Source organism: Thamnophis elegans, chromosome 5 (assembly GCF_009769535.1).
Source record: "Thamnophis elegans isolate rThaEle1 chromosome 5, rThaEle1.pri, whole genome shotgun sequence".
Taxonomy (NCBI): Eukaryota; Metazoa; Chordata; class Lepidosauria; order Squamata; family Colubridae; genus Thamnophis; species Thamnophis elegans.
In genome coordinates, this window is record NC_045545.1 from 75,801,495 (window position 1) to 75,821,955 (window position 20,461).

A 20,461-nucleotide genomic window follows, 5' to 3' on the forward strand; every position below is an offset into this window, starting at 1 on the left:
TGCAGTATTCTTGGAAGTCATTTGCCATTTCCTTCTTTAGAGATATCCTTTCCTAATTCCATTTGGGGAGAGAGGGGGTCAATCATGATTCCTGGCAACTCCCTGGACAAATCCCTGCAGGGTTTTTTTGCCAAAATTTTGGAAGTGGTTTTCCATTGCCTCCTTTGTAGAGCTGAGATAGAGGGACTGGTCCACAGACTCCCAGCTGGTTTTACAACTCCCAGCCTCCCAGATTCTAGCTTGGTGCCAATCATTATACCAAACTGCTTCTCTTCCTGCTTTGTACTCTGGCTTGTATCTCTGTAATTCCTGGGAGATTTCCCATTTTCCCCTTTATTCTAGAATTGCATGATCCAGTGCTTCTATTTTTATTTTAGATGTGCAAAAAAATGAACATACAATATGGTGTATGGTTCATAAATTTAATAGTTAGTGAAAAGCAGAAATTTTTATTATCTCTGGTTGAATTATCATTAAAAGTTATAGTTAATATAAACTTGAAATTAAAAGTAATCCTTGCAGTTATAAAGAGAAGGTATTACATAGCCCAAGGTTCTTAATCTTATAATTCTAATGTACGTGAAATAGGCAGCAATGGATGTTGCTCAAAATGTTGGTGAATTGTAACTCCCAGCATCTGTCACAACTGGACATACTTCCTAGGCTTGGGAGTTATAATTCAACAGGATCATTGTGCATGTACATAGATAGTTATGATTGCTTCATATTTTGAAGGTATCTTCGGTCTAAGTCTTTGTTTTAAACCACAATAGATATTTAATATAATGCTCTTGAATTTTTTCCTCTTAGGGACCTAACACAATAATCATCTGCATGGTCATTTTATTGAACATTGGCCTGTCTATCTTATTTGTACATTTTCTGACATGATGAGATACTGAAACAAGGTAAGAGTACCTAGGGTGGGGTGGGGGTTAGGGGATTACCTGGATGGTAGTGGTGGTGATGGTTAGAGGTTTTGTGGATTTTTAATGTTGTAAACTGCATGTGAACCACATATGAATTGGGCAGTCATATAAATTTGTTTGGGATGCGGTGGCTCAGTGGCCAAGATGCTGAACATGTTGATCAGAAAGGTAGGCAGTTCGGCGGTTCAAATCCCTAGCGCTGCCTAACAGAGTGAGCTCCCATTACTTGTCCCAGCTTCTGCCAACCTAGCACTTCAAAAGCATGTAAAAATGCAAGTAGAAAAATAGGGACCACCTTGGTGGAAAGGTAACAAAATTCCATGCTCCTCTGGTGTTTAGTCATGTCGGCCACATGAGACTTCTTTGGACAGCGCTGGCTCTTCGGCTTTGAAACAGAGATGAGCACCGGCTCCTAGAGTCGAGAACAACTAGCACATATGCGCGAGGGGAACCTTTTCCCTATAAATTAGTTTAATAAATAAAGAAGAATGACAACATTTATTTAGACCCGTCCAAGATTGGTTATATGATGGATGGCTCTTTAAAAGTTTTAAATAAATACAAAACTCTTGTTTTGATTTAAGGTGTAGTATTTTTGATTGCTGTTCCTTCCTATGGCTGGTATAGCTAATGCGGTCTTTTATACATGAATATTGTCACTATTTAGGTACTTATTCTGCGTAGAACTCTCATTTATTTCTTTGTTATTTGTCTGTTTGTTTATTTCTTGATTACATTTATATGCCACCCATCTCACTGTCAAGCGATTCTGGGTGACTTATTTTTAATTGTTATATTTATTGTTATAAAAAGCATTGCAAAGAAAATAATTTATCAGCCTATGCAGTACAATTATGTTCATGTTTATTCCAATTCACCCTCCATTCAGTTCAATGAGGATAGTTTCCAATGAGAACGTCATCAACATATTCACTGACCCCAGTCATTTTTTAAACTCAAAACCTGGATCATCTCATTATGTGTCAAAGCAATGGCTGGAGCTTACAATAATTCTTAAATGCACAGAGCTGTTTTATGCATTTTTTATTAATGTAGAGCGTTTGTTTATATGATGCAAAAAAAATAAGGGCCATGGTAATTCTAGTTTCTTTACAACATGTTATTTGAAAATATAAAAAAGCCATATGTGACAACAATATTAAAAATTATTTTTAATAATGATCTAAGCTCTCTTCTCCAAGGTCTACTAATTACTCCATTTGAGTCCTGTTCATCCATTTTAACTTCTCTGCATATTACCTCTCTATCGTTCTTTATACTGTTTTACCTTTCTGTCCTCCCCTAATAGCCTTCCTTTTTAAATTCTCCTTCACCTTCATATTTTTCTTCTTTTCCATTCTCTATTCCTTCTTTCACTTTTATTTTGCATGTCCTGTTTTCTTGTCTTTCCCCTTCATCACCTCCTCAATTCTCTGGCCTCCACAACTGACTGATCCTTCCATATACTTCCATATACTTTATTCCTATGCTCATTGTGTCTGTCTTTGGAGACTAGTACTATAAGCATTCCAGAATTTATGGAAAAGGTCAAAAAGAAAAGTCGGCCACAGTTTGTATCATTTGATTTCAGTCGGAAAGGAAGAGTGGGGTGTTTGTTTTTCACAATATTCTAACTGAATGTGATGGAATTGTTCTCAGGCCATCGTGTTTTTTTTTTAATAAGTTAAATAGAAATAAAAATGAATGAGAGAACAGAGAAAGGTTGGAAAGATCAAGCCAAGTCATATATTGGTATTGTCATCCCCTTCCTGTGAGCTTCTCCTGAACAACTCCTATTCAGTGCTATTCAGGCAAATTTATTTTGTGGATTAGTATGGGAGCAGAGGTGATATTCAGTGGGTTCTGACCAGTTCTGGAGAACCGGTAGCAGATATTTTGAGTCATTCAGTGAACCGGTAGATACCACCTTGGACTGGCCCCGCTCCCATCTATTCTCTGTCCCAGCTGATCATGAGGAAATGGGGATTTTGCAGTAACCTTCCCCTGCAGTGGTGAGGGAGAGGAGATTTTACAGTACCCTTCCCCTGGAGCTGGGTGGGAATAGAGATTTGGGCAGTATCCTTCCCCTGCCATGCCCACCAAGCCACGGCCACCAAGCCACGGCCACAGAATCAGTAGTAAAAAATGTTGAATCTCACCACTATATGGGAGTCATACAAACATCGCATTTTTTGAAACTGCAGAGCAACATCTGATACAGACGTCTGTTTTTCCATGGTCTATTCTATTTTCTACCACAGGATGGCTGCTGATACCATCAAATTATTAACCAGGCAAAAATAAATAAGAATGTCAAAAGGATTGTTACAAATGAAATGATATTAATGGTAATCTGAACGTATAATGCTCAATGACAGCGAAACATTCAGCTATGTTTAATGTGAACCAGTGATGTTAATCCTAAATTTAAGAATCGATGCACAAAAACTTGTAACCAAATGACATGCTTGATGAAATGGAGGAAAGTTGTTCTTCTTTTCCTCTCTTGCTTTGTTTTGTATGTGTTGTTTTGTTTAAAAAGAATAAAAATTTATTTAAAAAAAATAAGAATCTGGAAAATAAAAGACAAGCATAGGGAATGGAATAGGAACTATATTGTTTATTATTCAATGATAGGGATTGTTTAAAAGCACAGGTAATAAACCAGAATATTAGCTATTAGTTTTTAATCCTTATGGAAAGCCTATCTTATTCATGGAACTGTCTGCAGTTAATGTTTTCCTAGGGTAGTTTCTCAAATGTTAAACATTTTTTTAAAAAAAAATATGAATTATGTTACCTTCCTAATTTTTTAAATTTTATATCTTCACAGAAGTTTATGCTGGTCCAACCAACCATCCTGATCAGAGATAACATCAGCCATTCAGAGCTATGTTAAAAGGAAGAAGCATAGAAGCACCCAGTGAGTGTACTGTGGTCATGAACAATTCTTCTGGCAAACTTTTCTGCTCTAACCATAACGGGAAGAGATCTCAAATTTTACAACTTCTTTTACTCTTCCTTTTGTTTTGAGTCTGCATTGCTTTGAAGATAATTGTGATGAACTACACTGCCACTTGTTGAAAAAACAAGGATTCATCTTAATTGTGGAATGGAAACACAAACTAAAAAAGTCTTTTCTTTGAATTTCACTGTGAAAGCATCAGACTTAGTGGTACAAATCTTCCAATCCCCACATTTCTAACTTGTGCTGCAGCTCTGAATCATGATTAACTCCATGAATGTGCTGAAGGTGGCCGGGGATGGGGGGCATTCATGCATGCCCCTTGTTGTATTTTGAGCAATTATCCAAGTCCCCGGGGGGGGGGGGGGAACAGTTTGCTAAAAATCAGTAATATGGTCTTAGTAAAAAAAAAAAAAAAGATAGAATCACTAGGAAAAGTTTAGAACCTAGGGCTTAAAACTTTTTCCTGTCTTGTAAGGGACTCCTCCCGCTCTCCCCAATCCTATATTCTGCATTCTAGAAGCTGTAGCTTTTTGTTCTTTCTTCTTCGTTTAGCTCTGTTAGGAACCCAAGGTATTTGGGCATTCAATTTTTCTCTCTTCCCCCACTGTCCAAGCTGATGCTTCTCTCCACCAGCAAAGCAATACATTCATTTCTTTCTCAAACCTTTTCAATCTCAAACTGAGTTTAGGATTTGGATATGAATAATTTTTCAGCCACTTTTGTAGCTAATATAGAAGTGGAGCAAAGCATCATATGATGAAGAACTGACTCAGTTGGAACTATCTGGATATCTAAATGTCTAGCAGGCTTTTGCGGGCTTTTGCAGCTTCTTTTATCTCTTTGGTGTGTTGTTTCCCATATTTCTTCATTGATTACACAGATATGTTTTAATATGGCTAGCTGACAGTAGTGGGAGAGGGCCAGGGTAGTAGCTCTTTCTTTGCTTCTAAAAGTTTCCATTTAGATGTGCTCCTTCCTTAGCACTTGTAGCACCTGGGCCAGTAGCAGTTGAGGGACTCCGAGGAGTTGGTATAGCAACTTGTCTACATTGTGTATAAGCCTAAATGGTTGTTTTTGTCAGTCATACTGGGTGTTATTTTCTTTGGAGATTAGTCCTATTAAATATCTTCTCAAAGCAAACGCTTTGAAAGAAGCTCACCAAAGAAGTTGAAGGCTTTAAAGAAAAGACGACTCTCCCAACCACAAGTGTCACAAAGCTTCCAGGATGAACTGCACGCAGCATAGAGCTAGCACCACAAATGGAGCATCAGCCAGCGAAGCCAAGGATCCAGAAAGGAGTGGATGGAGAACTGGGACAAGAATGAAATATGGGCAAGCAATCTTCTTGATAACCAATTGGTAACATGTCCCCTAATTAATTCTAGGTATAGTTTCCCCATACAAACCAAAATGAATACAGCATTAAGAAAAATTGTTGGTTTCACCTGTTTCTAATTCTATTTAAGATGTCTTATCTTCTAAAACAAGGTCCCTTCCAACTGTTGAAGTAAACACTGCAATAAGAAGCTCTTTTTTTTTTTACTGATTAGCGGATCTCATTCTAGGACACAAGTAAAGTCACAATTTTAAAAAAAATGAAAATAAATCATATCTTCTTTTATGGATTTCAGTGCAAGGATGCTGAAATCTGGACTTACTGTAAGCAATTCTTTTTGCGATGCTGATTAGCAGCAATTAAACACCATGAAACTTGTTTAGCTTACTAACTATAGGCTGCATTTCAATGTGGCTTGCTATAAATTTTAGTAGATGAAATCTGTGCTCATTTAATAACTATAAGGTGCCTTGATTATTTTTGTTGCTAGCTTTGTTTCTCTCCTTCCCACCCTAAAATTAGACCTGTGGCAAGATCCATTTTATACTCCATCCTTTTCTGTATTATTCAGATGGCTTGTCATTGAAATTTCAGTATGTGAATTGGTCCTTAAAGTGTTGGCTGCTCCCTTTCCCAACTTTCTTTGAGGGGGAAAGAACAAGGATTTTGTTTCCAAAAAGATTTTTAAAAAGTGCCTTTTTTAAAACTGACAATAATTTGTTATATGTATATGTATCATGAGAGGAAAATTAATAGGTTACTGTATAAGAGACTGTAATTGTAGGTGCTAAAAGGTGACAGGATTTTAAGTGCAGCAGGTGAATTGTGTTTTCAAACCAGGTGACTTACAACTCATGAATTGCTGAAAATGAATTTGGAAGACAGGAGTGCTGTTCTTGACAGCTTGTTTAATAAATACTCTGCTTTGAAGGAGGAGAAAAACAAGATTTCTAACAATGAACGAGGTATGGCAACGCCACTCAGAAAATTGTGCGAACTATCTTGCCCTTCAAAGGATGGAAATATTCCTTCAAAAATGAAATGATAGCAATATAGGCAGTTTTGAGGCTTTTATTGTTACATTTCCTTTTCATCTGAATATATTCCCTTAAACATAACCAGGCTGTTATTTGCTTTTGAAACCTGACAGCTTCTCCTCTGGCTTTCTAGGTGTACAGTTTAATATGCCAGCAGCTTTACAACAGGGAAAGTGATTTTGTTTGAAAGACATCAATGTCCTTTATTTATCATGAAGTGCAAAATTGAGTCTTTTTGAAAAAATATTAGGGTTATTCCCATCCACCTTTGAATTCTCTTTTGCAGAAATACTGTGTGGTTATTTTCTTCGTTATGTTTTGTTCTCTGCAATGTAATGACAAGCATAAAATAAATACAATTGCTGTCTGTGACATATATAGGGTAGGATCCACAAACTATCCGTCCAGAGGCTGTTGTTTTTTAAAATTATTTTATTTTAGACAGCTGGATCTCTATGCCAAATTGCAAAACTGATTTTGAAATTTGTCCTTTTCAAATGTAATACGGCTGATGATTACAGCACAAAATGCTCTCACTTGGAGTGCAAAATATTTTTGACTGTCCTTGCCATATTTGTTTGTTTGTTTATATATATATATATATATATATATATATAAACCTCTTTAAGGATATATATATATATATATCCTTAAAGAGAATGAGTTTCTAGGTGCTTGTGCATACATTGGTATCCCCTGATTCGCTAGCAACTGCTTTGTTTACATTAGAAGGACACGCCTTCACCAAAGAAATAAATAAGTAATTTAATAGAAGGGGAATGAATCACATATGGCCTTTTGGCTCTCAAACAATGCCAGTTCTTCCTACAGTCCTGCGAACCTTGACTTTTAAGATTGTTCAAAGGATCTTCTCTATTCCTTGTTCCCAATGCCAGCTTGAACAAGATGACCCAAAAAATCCAGAGCCTCCTATGGAAGTCCTTACAGGTGTGAGTTTTTCCATTCGTGCACAAGAGGCCTCTTTTAAGATGAATGGAAAGGTCCTACAGGAAAGAGATTTGCCTCCTACTTCTTACCTCTTCCAAATAACTTCTGGATTGGGACTAATGTGTGCACAAACCCTGTGGAGTTTTACTTCCTCGGGTGAGCAGGAACAGGTTTACCTCAATTTGCATGCCTTCAAACATAGTTTGATATTCTTAAAATGTTCAGGGCTTTCTAAATGACAGATGTATCATCACCAGAAACATACCTTTTGAAATCACGTTTTAAAAATAAAAATAAATAAAAATTGACAATTTGTGCAATGCTATCCAAGACCTTTTATTTGCTGTTCTTCTGGATTATGTGCAATAATAAAAGGTTCTTTTGTTCACGTTACCAGCTCTGATTTATTTTAGGTGAAAGCAAGTTTCATATCTGACATGTTTTAACAAACCAGCGATGTATCAACTGTTCAACTACAAAGTCCAGCCAAAGCTAAACTGTTTTAAGCAACAAGGCTTTAAATGGGGCATGCATTAAGTATATGTCAAAGGTTCACCCACATCAGTCTTTAAAACAGGGGTCTCCAACCTTGGTAACTTTCAACTCTGGGAATTGAAATCCACTAGGCTTAAAGTTGCCAAGGTTGGAGACCCCTGCTTTAAAACATCTGTTAGATCATCCTCAAGAAATTTTGATTTTGTTGGGTATGTCCGATTGTTACACAATTAATAATAAAAATTGGCTGATCTAAATTGTGACTTAAGCAGTCTTCTTGCAGCAGGGGATGAAGTATACTGATGATACTTAATTAAACATCCCTATTTCAGGCCAAGCAAACAATACGATCAAGATCCTCTCCCAATATTTGTGGGGGACCTAGATGCAAGCTTTGGCTTAACCCTAGCAGGGCTGACTAGGTATAGGATTTAAGGCCCCTTGAATCTGCGTATTTTCCACTCTCACTTCTAGATGGGTAAATAGGTAGAGGTAAAGGTTCCCCTTGCATATATGTGCTAGTTGTTCCTGACTCTAGGGGGTGGTGCTCATCTCCGTTTCAAAGCTGAAGAGCCAGCGCTTCCCGAAGATGTCTCCGTGATCATGTGGCCAGCATGACTAAACGCTGAAAACGCACAGAACGCTGTTACCTTCCCACCAAAGGTGATCTCTATTTTTCTACTTGCATTTTTACGTGCTTTCGAACTGCCAGGTTCGCAGAAGCTGGGACAAGTAACAGGAACTCACTTTGTTACGCGGCACTAGGGATTTGAACTGCTGAACTGCCGACCTTCTGATCGACAAGCCACCGAGCCACCACATTTCTAGATAGGTTAATATTCTACCAGATAAAACTGCAATACTATTTTGGAGTCTTCTGGATTCTTGTCTCCTGACAGGTAGAAATCAGAACCAGAAGAACTTTTATACAAATACATCTTATATGCCAATTGTACCCATTCCTAGATTAAGAGGCACTGTATATATTCACTCATGCCTTAGCTCAGTATTAGCAATGTGCTCTATATTGGGCTATCTTTCAAGAGCATGTGGAAGCTTCAGATTGTCCAGAATGGGTAAACTATGACACACCTGTGTAATAAGCTGCTTATATATCAACGATGGCGAATCTTTTTTGGCACGTGTGCCAAAAGCGGGGGGGGGGGCACAGGGGGGTCGTGCATGGGTGTGCCACACCCATAATGCTATACGCTCGACCCAAGGCTTTATAGGAGCCTGGGGAAGGCGAAAACAGCCTCCCCCGCCCCACCGGAGGCCCTTTGGAGGCTTCAGGAGCTTCCCTGAAGCCTCTGGAGTGTGAAAAACTGGCCCTATGGGCAAACTGGAAGTCACTTCAGTTGGCTCATAGGGTTGTTTTTTGCCCTCCAGAGCCTTCAGGGAAGCCTCCAGAAGCCTCTGGAGGGCTAAAACCAGCCCTACAAGCAAACCGGAAGTTCGTTCCTAAACGTAGGGCCGCTTTTTCGCATTCCAGAGGCTTCTTGAAGCCTCTGAGGCGGTGAAAAATGGCCTCAAATTAAGGCTGAAGTCAGCTGGCCAGCGCGCGCATGCACACTGGCCACCTGACAGAGTAACGCCTCGTGTGCCCTGACAAATGGCTCTGCCATAGTTTCACCATCACAGTTATATATCATTCATGACACTGAAAGGAAAATCGGGTGTTAAAATAAGTAATTGCACAATTCCTTTTTGAATATTTGCTGAACAGGTTTGACAAGCAACTCAGCACTGGCGAGATGGTAACTTCCAAGAAGATTTATTGCAAAGATTATTTATTTATTGAATTTATTTGCCACCTATCTCTTAGCAAATGACTCCGGGCTGCTTAATCGTTGGAAAGAATATAATGTGGCCATTTCATATTACATTTCAAAGCTAATGGAGGAACATGTACCGTCTGATGACTATGAGATGATACAGCAAGGATAAGATTCCATGCTTAATTCCTTAGAAAAATTCCAGTCCAGAAATACCAGTGGCCAAGGAATGTGGGGAGCTTATAAAATAACTCCTGTGAGAAGGTGAATGGCTCTGCAAACAACTTTCATTTTTCTTAGCTCTCTAATTATTGGTGCTGTAGAACCCTCTGCTGGAAATAGAAAGCCATGATGGAAAGGGTCACTTTTTGACACACACACACACACACACACAGATCCAATTACTGCAGTAGCTTGTGGGCGGGGGACACACAAATGCTACCACTGCAACTTTCACTATGTGAATTCTGGTAGATGGGGAAAAAAAGATGGGGGGGGGGCTTTTGCCTTCACTTGCAGAAGGAATTGATTTACATTCCAGCACACCTCATATCCTGAAACCCAAATCTGATCATTGATCAAATCACAGAAAGGACATTTAAGTCCTGCCATCACAATCTTTACAAAATTTTTTTTTTTATCACAATGGAAGTGTTTTCAAGGGACTTTCTCCAGTAAGGATCCTACTGTCAGCATTAAAGGTGAATCCTGTTGATTTTTTTTCCCTTTTAAAAAAATGCGCATAGTTTGAAATTTCTGCCTACACGGGATGTCAGACAGTTCCCAACCATTTAAAAAATGCATGCAGATGATGGGGAAGGAGGGGGGAGAAGGTTGCAAGTCACAAGCTCAAGTCAGCAAGGAGACAAAGGAATCAACTGAGGATGTTCCCTTCTAAACTCTTAATTTACTGAAGTATTTTAACTGTTACATTGATGAATGGAATCCAATCAGCCAAATTCCGAGAATGAAATGTGTAAGACCACTGATATCAAAGGATAGTAGCAGGATGGATACTGACTCCATCTCCAATCATGAATTAAAAACTTGTCTTATGGGAAAACCCTACTGTGCTATTAACTATATATAACACTAGGTGATAACCCGGCGTTGCCCGGGTATTTATTTATAGGAGGGAAATGTCCGGACCAAACGTTATTTCTAATGTTGGATTTTCCCCCTTACCTGAGGGAGCCCACTTTGTGGAGTACTGTGAAGCCGTTACCATGGCAACTCCACTGCGCTGTACAATAGAAGTCAGTATGCAGTATGGCACAACAGGCTGTATCTTAACAGAACACACACACTGAGGTGTGTTAGGTAGAGGTGGGTTACTCCCGGTTTGGCCTGGATTGGGCGAACTGGTAGTGGCGATGACGGGACCTCCAACCACTCACCCGGATCCTTCTGCGCATGCGCAAACCAGTAGTAAAAAAAATGGAAACCCACCACTGGTGTTAGGTATGTCTTACCCCCACAATAATTTTCTCCAGAGTGTAAATCATCTGAGTACCATGTCTGGTTGAAATTGCTCAAGATGTTCCAGAGTTATGCTGGAAAACACACACACACACACACATATTGTGGTAAATCAATTTTGCATTAATTCAGTGTACAGGGCGGGGCATAACCTTTTCCTAGGGGGTCACAGCAAGATCGACAGCAGTTTACAACTTCCGCGACACCTCATTTTAAAGCCCATAAAAAACTGAATTGAATGAGCTATTAAATGTTAAATTTGCTTTAAGAATGGCTGGAAAATTCGATTCGGAAGAACAAAGGATCATTGACAGAATAAAATGCATTGCCTTTCGAGAGGCTCGCGATGCTGGAGCCAGATCTCAATTCGCCAGATCTCAATCCGGCAGAGAACATTGGGGCCATAATTAAGGATGAAGTGGAAGCTCTGATGATTCAGGAGCAAGGTCAAAATCGATATTCGGTTGAAACTTTGAGAATGAATTTGGAAACTGTGTTGAAAAATCTGGAAAATCGAACGGAACTGTTTGAAGATTTGTTGTGTTCTTATCCACCTCGTTTGAATGCTGTTCGAAGGGCTAATGGTGGTCATACTGACTATTAAATCGTGTCAATAAACTCAGTTTTTGATGGGCTTTCGAATGGTGTATGAATTATTTGTGTTGTTATTACAAGTGTTGCTGTGACCCCCTAGGAAAAGGTTATGCCCCGCCCTGTACATTCAGTTTTTGCTTGATAAACACCTTTAAGCCAGGAGTCCCCAACCCCCGATCCATGGACTGGCATTGGTCCACGGCATGCCAGCAACCGGTCAATACAAACAAGCAAAGCCCCATCCACAGGATGCAGGCAGCACACGAAACCACCACCTCCCCAGTCCATGGAAAAACTTCTCTCCACAGAACCAATCCCTGGTGCCACAAAAGTTGGGGGACACTGTTCTAAGCTATGGTAACATGTATCATTCTTTCTTCCTGCTGGCTTGAACCTTTCATCTCAGGATGCTTGGCTCTGGAACTCTTTCTCTTCTCAGGGGGAAGAAGGGCAAAACCAATCCAGAAATTAACTATCCCAATTTTTTCCCCATTTCGGAACCATATGCATTACAAACTGCACCTTGTTCTGTGGCTGGAATTTTCCAGTGATGAAGTGTTCTTTTCCCACACATTGTCCAGTTGGCTGTAGTACCTCATTTCTCTCTTTATAAATCCCTTTTTCACCCTTTGCATGAAAATGGATTATTTAAATTCTGCTTTTTAGGACAAACATTCTCTTTAACCTAATCCAAGCACTGTTAACATTTCCTTTGGGACTGAGTTTACGATTTTAGACACCTATTTTAAAATGGAAGATAGGTATAGAGACCTCAATATAACACCCACAGTTTCATTAAGTTGGTTTAGAATTGGATGCAGAGAATTGGATAGTGTAGATGCTTTATTGAAAATAAACTTTGGACCTTGCCAGTATAATTTACAAGACATGAAATCCTTTATGACGTGCATCTCAAAAGCACATATGGAGGTTTAACAAAATGATTTGTTTTCCTTCAGCTTGCATATAATTTTTCTTCTTAATAACGATGCATTTTAAAAAAACAAAACACTGCATACATCCTTGGGATATCTATTTTCCTTTTGATAAACAGTTGGACAGAAGATTGCACAGCAAAAAGAATCAGAGAGAGAGAAAGCTAAAATGAAAAGTATAAGTTTTATAAGAAAGTATTGTTACAGGTGACATGAAATAAAAGAACGTAAACTTTTGTTTAAAAATGGCATGTTAGTAGGGTGACCTGTATTGTGTAAGTCTTTTAACAGACAAGAACCATAGTGTGTTCTCTTCCATTATAAAAGGGGGTGAGCAGAGCTCCCTGTCTCACATAGTCATAGTCTGAATAAATAACACAAATGAATAGAGAGAGGAAAGAAGGGATGAAAACCTTGATATTTCTCTACCCAATAGAAAGCATCTTACATAGATATGCAAAGCCTTTTAGACAAGGAGTCTAAACTAACTATTTCTTATTGTGGTGGACCCAGTAGCAAATAAATATTGGAGGGCTTTTTTGTCCGCTGCAGAGCTGCACCCATATATTAGTATATGTTTCAATATTATATATATAATATTATTTATATATTGTTTTAAAATGAAGAAAATTGCTTTATAAAAATTAATAATAATAAAAGCTGAGGTTTGAACCCAGGCTGCTTGCATATTAGGTAGATGTATTAACCTCTAAGCCACGGGCTCTCCTCACTTTGTTGGCTATACCAGGAGTGTTTTTAAGTGTAAAATTTAGTGTTTTTTCTGTTGAGACCAGTCTATCTGGGCAACCTGGTCTACCCAAATATGGGACAGAGTATACTTGGAGGTCTTCTAATCCAACCCCCTGATCAGTCAGCAAACTTTATACAATTTCAGACAAATGGTTGTCCAATCTCTTCTTAAAAACTTCCAGTGTTGCATTCACAACTTCTGGAGGCAAGTTGTTTCACCAATTGTTCTGTCAGGAAATTTCTCCTTAGTTCTAGCTTGCTTCTCTCCTTGATTACTTTCCACCCCTTCTTGTTCTGCCCTCAGGTGCTTTGGAGAATAGTTGATTCCCTCTTCTTTGTGGCAACCCCTGAGATATTGGAAGACTGCTATCACATCACCCCCATCCTTCTTTTCAGTAAACTAAACATACCCATTTCCAGCAACCATTCTGCACTTACTTGCTGTTAAGATAGTTGTGATTCTTTGAAGGGAATTGGAATAGAAATGCTTGTGTTTTCTGGAAATAGTAACTCTTGCTTTTCTAATTTAGCTCCTGCTAAACTACTTTCTCTTTTACAGTTTTTATGATTAAAATAGCAATAGCACTTAGACTTATATACTACTTCATAGTGCTTTACAGCCCTCTCTAAACAGTTTACAGAGCATATTGCCCCAACAACCTGGATCCTCATTTTACCGACCTCAAAAGGATGAAAGGCTGACTCAACCTTAAGCTACTCAGAATCAAACTCTTTGAGTGAGCAGTGAATTAGCCTGCAGTACTGCATTCTAACCACTGCGCCATCAATTTTATTATAAACAATAAATTGTCTGTCTGTTCCCATATGCCCACTATGGTTTCAGTGTTGCCTATTACTTGAAAAACTCTTAATTTGATTGAAATTATTCCAGGTTTAAGTTGAATGTAATAGAATTAATTACCTGAAATTCCATTATTCATGGTCTAATATAAAATGGTCAAATTAGTGGCCCATGGGCTGGATGCATCACTTGTACACCACAGCCCCCCCCCCCAGCTCCACAAAGGCAAAAAAAACATCACAATACATTATATGATGTGATCACGTTTGATGCCTGTGGTTTAATAGATAGTCAAAATGAACTTTGGCAATCTCAATGTTGCATAAGTTAGTTTATTATTTAAGGATTGTTTCTGCTGTTCTCAACCTCATTTATAAAATATGGCCAGTTGTAAAAAGTTATAATTGGCTCCTGTAATGAATTTTTTTCCAAAGGTGCAAAAAAGATACAGGGTACATAATGGGTGATTTGGGATATCCGCAGTTGTAGAGCTTCAATGCTATGATGAAGTTTCACATTTGGCCTTTTTAAATTGCTTTAGTGAAAACAAAATGAGAACCGTTTGTAAATGGTTGAATTTTTAAAAAGTAGAGAAATGTTCATGTTTTCGGCAATGCATTTTTAATGCAACTGAATCACATATATTAATCTCACAACACTACATATATCGTACATGTACATTTAAATTTCTGAGGCAATGTTGCATTGTTTGAACAATGTTTGAAATATATGCATCAGAATAAAAAAAATAAGCATTTCAGTGTATGCTTGTAAATGTGACTGCCCTCTGGGTAGAAAACTGAGCTATGCATTGAAATTATTTTATTTATTCTTTAATTATGGAAAATAATAGTGTTCATTTTTCATAGTCACTATACTCCTGATCAAAATTGCTGTTGAATATCCCAGCATAAGCTGTTCATAGTTTTCTGGCCATTCTGATCTTTTGCAAGAGTTTAAAGGCCTGGACTCTTCCAATTAGTTTGGGGTTCCAATGAGGGAGTATCACAGTGGAGGTAATTGATAGATTAACAATGGATTATGGATCCCACCTCTACCCCTCATGCTGCTCCCACCATTTCAATCTTTTAATTGACCTGTTGGGTTTTGGACTTTGTATCAACATATTTATGTTTTTAATTTATATTTTAATTTAATTTATATTTTTTATGATTGTAAGCTGCAGAGTATTAACCTGAGGTAAGATAGGTGGCCTATACATTTTATAAATAAATCAATTCAAACTCCATTAGTGTACTGTATGCATGAAGATAAGATTTAGATTTTTTCATTACATTTTTTTACTTACAGTTATACGTGATTATGTATGTTATACATGGTTATGAGGGATGGGGTGGCTCAGTGGGTAAGATTTTGAGCTTGTCGATTGAAAGGTCGGCAGTTCGGTGGGTCAAATCCCTAGCGCCGCATAATGGAGTGAGCTCCTGTTACTTGTCCCAGCTTTTGCCAACCTAACAATTCAATGTAAAAAATGCAAGTAGAAAAATAGGGACCACCTTTGGTGGGAAGGTAACAGCATTCTGTGTGCCTTTGACATCTAGTCATGCCTGCCACATGACCATGGAGACATCTTCAGACAGTGCTGGCTCTTCGGCTTTGAAATGGAGATGAGCACTGCCCCCTGGAGTCGGGAACGACTAGCATGTGCAAGGGGAACCTTTACCTTTACCTCTATACATGGTTATAATACACCCAGTTTCAAAAATAGATGTCACAATGGATGTAAGCCCCTCATGAAGCTGTGTAAATTGTTTCCAATTTGAATAACCATCATTTCAAAACATTCCATTTAAATTTGAACGCTGTTTCAAGATTGGGCTGGGATGTTCATATTTTAAACAGTTTTGCACATTTTATCATATATATTGATTGAGACTCATGTTAACAATTTTGTTGATGTTAATCAGAACCACAGCAATTACAAGACAAGAAGAAACCAGATGCATTCCCAAGACATGAGTTGTTCCAAATGAATAATATTGTAAGAATAATATTGCTATTCCTAAACCATATTTCTAAGTCATTTATAAAATATGGTTATTTCATAGCATAGGTTTTTCATGGGAAAACAGATCAAAATACTATTAATAATCATTCATGATTTAGGAGTTGAATAAATTTTATCAGTCCAAAATATAGAACTATAAGGAACCCTAAAATAATTTCAAAAACTGCCAGGAATCCATATCAAAAGCTTTTTTGGCATCCAAAGAAATTTTAACTACAGTCGGTATGTTATACTTCTTTTTCAACCATCAGCTTAGAAAATCTACTAATTAAAACAGCAACAACACTTGCACACTTAAGTAAAATTTCCACTTATTTTTAAAAAATCAAACCTGCTTATCTTGATGAATGTAGATCTATATATGGATCTTGCACAAAATAAGTTTTAGTCTGAATCTTTTAAAACTTAGCTAAGATTTAACATGCTATATTACAAGTAACACAACTGATTAATAATATTAAAAACAGGGAACAAAGAAATATACTATATCCCTCCATACCATACCTGAATTGCATTCAAAAATCCTTCCCACCCCAAAATTATGAGGGGCTGGAAGCCTTTTAATTTTAAGTAAAATCTCTAAGCTCTGAATTAGTACTATTCGAATTACTGCACCATTCAAATTACTGCACAGCTAATAAACTTTTCAGGTTATTTAAAAATATTCTTAATATTATACAAAACCAAAAGGGAAAATTAAGTTTAATGAAGAGGATAATCTTTAATAAAGGCCAATTTTAAAAAGAGGAAAATCCAGGATGATGGAAAAAGAGAAATAATATCGCTATAAGAGAGACTGTAATTCATACAGAGGTAAACATAAACATGTGGTTGAACCAGGGAAAAAGGAGGGGGAGGGGAAGGGAGAGGAGAGGAGAGAGGAAAGGGTCTTCATCTTTTAACAAGATTTTAAAAGAGTTGTGTCCAGCCTTTTGCCTGGGCCACATTGAGTGAAGAGAAATTTTCTTGGGCCCCATAGAAAATATATAACATAACTAATGTATATAAATCATGCAGTAATGTTAAAAGTTTACAATCCTGAGGGACTGCATTACTAGTTCTCCAAGGGCATTTGTGTCCCATGGGCCATGGATTGGATATACCCACACCTGGTTTAAAAGAAGTGAATAGTTTCAATTTCTTTATGACTTTGTAATGATTGTGTACCAAAACATGGTTTCAAAGCAGTGGTGGGATTCAAATAATTTAACAACTGGTTCTATGTCCTAATGACCAGCTGGGTGAGTGTGATCAGGGGATGGGACAGCCCTGAGCCTCTTGCAGCACTCTGCCAGTCAAAATGGGGTGTGGGGGCCACATGATGTCCCCCACACCCCATTTTGGGCCTGGATGGCCTCCTGCACCAGTCTGGAAGTCAAAACGGGCCATGGGGGAGTCCTGGGAAGGGAGGGGAAGGGAAAGGTGGGCATGGCCAGCCAGAGATGGGATTAGCCGGTTCTCTGAACTGGGCAAAAAGTTAACAACTGGTTCACCTGTACCAGTGTGAACCAGCTGAAGCTCACCTCTGTTTCAATGCAAAGGTTTTGTATTTAAAAGTATCAAAATTTCTTTTCTTGAAAGAGATTTCCTACATTATTAAATGTTTTTCTATATGAATGAACTCATAGTAAAATGAGGAGAAAACTTACTATGAAATTTTCAAGGTCACCATTCCAAGTGGAGTCTGCAAAGGATTTCATTCCTTGTGGAATAAGCCTCACAATGAATGGCTGTGACTTATCAGTTGTATAAAACACAGGTGCTGGAACCTAGTAAGTCCTCTCCTAACAAAGCAAAAACTTCCTGGCTTTAACAGCTTCCTTCAGAGTTCTGCAGACATAGAGTAGATCAGCAAAAGTGAGATTTTTTGGAGATGTGGTTTTGTACAGAAGAATCTTAACCATTTTTAGGAAATCTGTTATAGAGTGTATTAACTGACTTTCCACAATCTTACAAAGGAGATACAAGTAGTCCTTTATTTACAACAATTCATTCAAAGTTACAACAGCACTGAAAAAAGTGACTTATGACCCTATTTCACACTTATGACTGTTGCAGCATCCCCATGGTCATGTCAACAAAATTCAGACGCTTGGCAATTGATTCATATTTATGGCGGTTGTAGTGTCCTGGGATCATATGATTTCCTTTTAAGACCTTCTGACAAGCAATGTCAATGGGAAAGCCAGACTCACTTGTTACCAACTTAACAACTGCAGTGATTCATTTAACAACTGTGGCAGGAAAGGTCATAAAATGGGACAACATTTAGTTTGTTCTGACCTAGGCTCCCCCAAAAAGCATGAAGCAGAGACTTGGTCCCAACAAAACCCCTTTTATTAAATGAATGTGAATTCTTCCCATTCACATTCAGCAAGGCCTGGCAAACAGCCTTTCAAAGGAGTAATTATGATTACAGACCTTATCTATATTGGAAAGCTGCCATGTAAATATTTTCCAAATGAGGTGCTGTCCAAGGAAAGACTGGGCACAGATTCTCTGAGATTCACGGACAGATCTTCACACTCCTGAAACTAATCTAATGACCAAGCAAACTAATTGTTTCCTGCAAAAACCCACTCCCCTTTTGCTCCTCTTTTATTTCCTATGGGAGGGGCTAGTCACCTTCCACCTGTGTCTTTACTCCCAATTCCACCCTGATTTCTGAGTTGCTCTTTTCTTCTGGCAGCTCTGCGCATGCGCACACTGGGAACAGGCTCTAGCTGTTCCTCTGCTTCACTGTTGTTTAGCTCCATAGGCACCTGATCACTGCCAGACAGCCTCGGCCCTGTCTCTGCCTCTGCCTCTGATGCAGAGCCCTCGTACCAGCTTTCCCCAGCCTCCCGGACTGGCCCATGCTCCTCCCCACCCTCCTCACTGTCCGACTCTGCTGCCAGCTCTGCTGGCCACTGGCGGGCCACAACACAGTTAACAAATGTTTCACCTAGCAACAGACATTTTGGGCTCAATTGATGTCGTAAATTGAGGACTCGCATCTGTTCTATTTCTCCACTGCATCCATTACAGAACATATAGAATTACCAATACCTTTAATCACTTTTATATTCTGAGATCAAACCTCACATCTTGCAGCTTGGTAATACTATCTTACAGCATTATAACAAAAATGAACAAAATAGAGCATAAGAGATAATAATGGAAGTTAGTCCAACGTTACTGTGAAAAGATTAAAAGAATGTAGTGGATTCTGATAAAAAATGCATGAGAAAACTTGAGTTAAATTTTCACGCACTTTTTAAAGCATTCATTGAAAACTCCTAAGCCTTGAATGATCTGTACATTTGGTTATGAAGTACATTTATTTGTGTCATGCTTTTACTTCATGTCATAGAGTAGTCTTCTTAAAGGTACAGTAGTGAGGGAAGGATTCATCTAGCATTTCCATAACCAGTGTGTCACACTGGTGTTGAAACTATGTGAAAGAATATTGCTTTATAAAATGTTGCTAGGGCAACGTATCTATGAGAGTGTGCTAGGTTTGCTTTGTAGTTTTAATCTCCAGTTCTCCAAAAGGCAACAGCACAGCAGGGGATTTAGGAGCAAAAAAACATGAGGCAGGAATAATTTCTTTTGTGTAAGGAAAGTCTTGGAGATATAATAGGAGGACTGCAAAGGGATAAAGGTAGAAATTATATGCATAGTAGAGAACTGTGTCAGAGCATTCTTTGAAGTAGTCTTTAAAAAAACATTTTCATTATAAATAAATAAAAGGCAAACATGATTGTTAATCATAGATTCTGGGATTTGAAAGCCACACGACATTCTCAAATACCGTATTGATTGAGATCTCATTTCCATATTAAAGGTATGATACTTTGGTACTTCAGAAGGCAGTTATGGAGCTTGAGATGTTGTGGGCTTCTTCTTATAAAGATAGACATGGAGAGGTCTTCTCACAACCACCAGCAGAATATGTTGATGCTGGGGCTGGAACTACCAGCAAAGTTCCAGTATCAGTAAAAAGATAAAAATGGGATACCTTGGCATAGATTAGGGAATATGCCCTTGCAATAAGGAGTGAGTAAAGTCAATAAGGAATGAGTCAGTCCTGAAGAAAAGTTAGTTTCACTCACAATGGAATTGGTTGGAAGAAAAAAATAATGAAAAAAATAAAAAGGGAGGAAACCCATGAAAAAAATAATGAAAAAAATAAAAAGGGAAGAAACCCATGACTGTGAAAGATATTTACTGTTTGGCCATCTCATTTTCCTTTTCAATATTTTCTTTTTTGACTATAATGGTTTTTTTTCCAGCAGCAGTGATGAATAACCCAATTCATATTGCCAAATTAAAGTGTTTTCTCATCCCTTTTGGGTGTAGGTGTGCACAGCTGCCACCAAATAACAACAAAAACTTTTTTTTA

The 20,461-nt window shown here is 38.2% G+C and overlaps 1 protein-coding gene across 1 annotated transcript in view; it reads left to right on the plus strand.

The window, feature by feature from the left end:
* Positions 1 to 891, plus strand: part of JPH2 (junctophilin 2) — a 59,428-nt gene extending 58,537 nt beyond the window's left edge. Inside the window, exon 5 of the mRNA XM_032218537.1 lies at positions 811 to 891. Coding sequence (XP_032074428.1) covers positions 811 to 891 — 81 coding nt within the window. The remainder of the gene's footprint in view (positions 1 to 810) is intronic.
* The last annotated feature ends 19,570 nt before the right edge of the window (positions 892 to 20,461 follow it).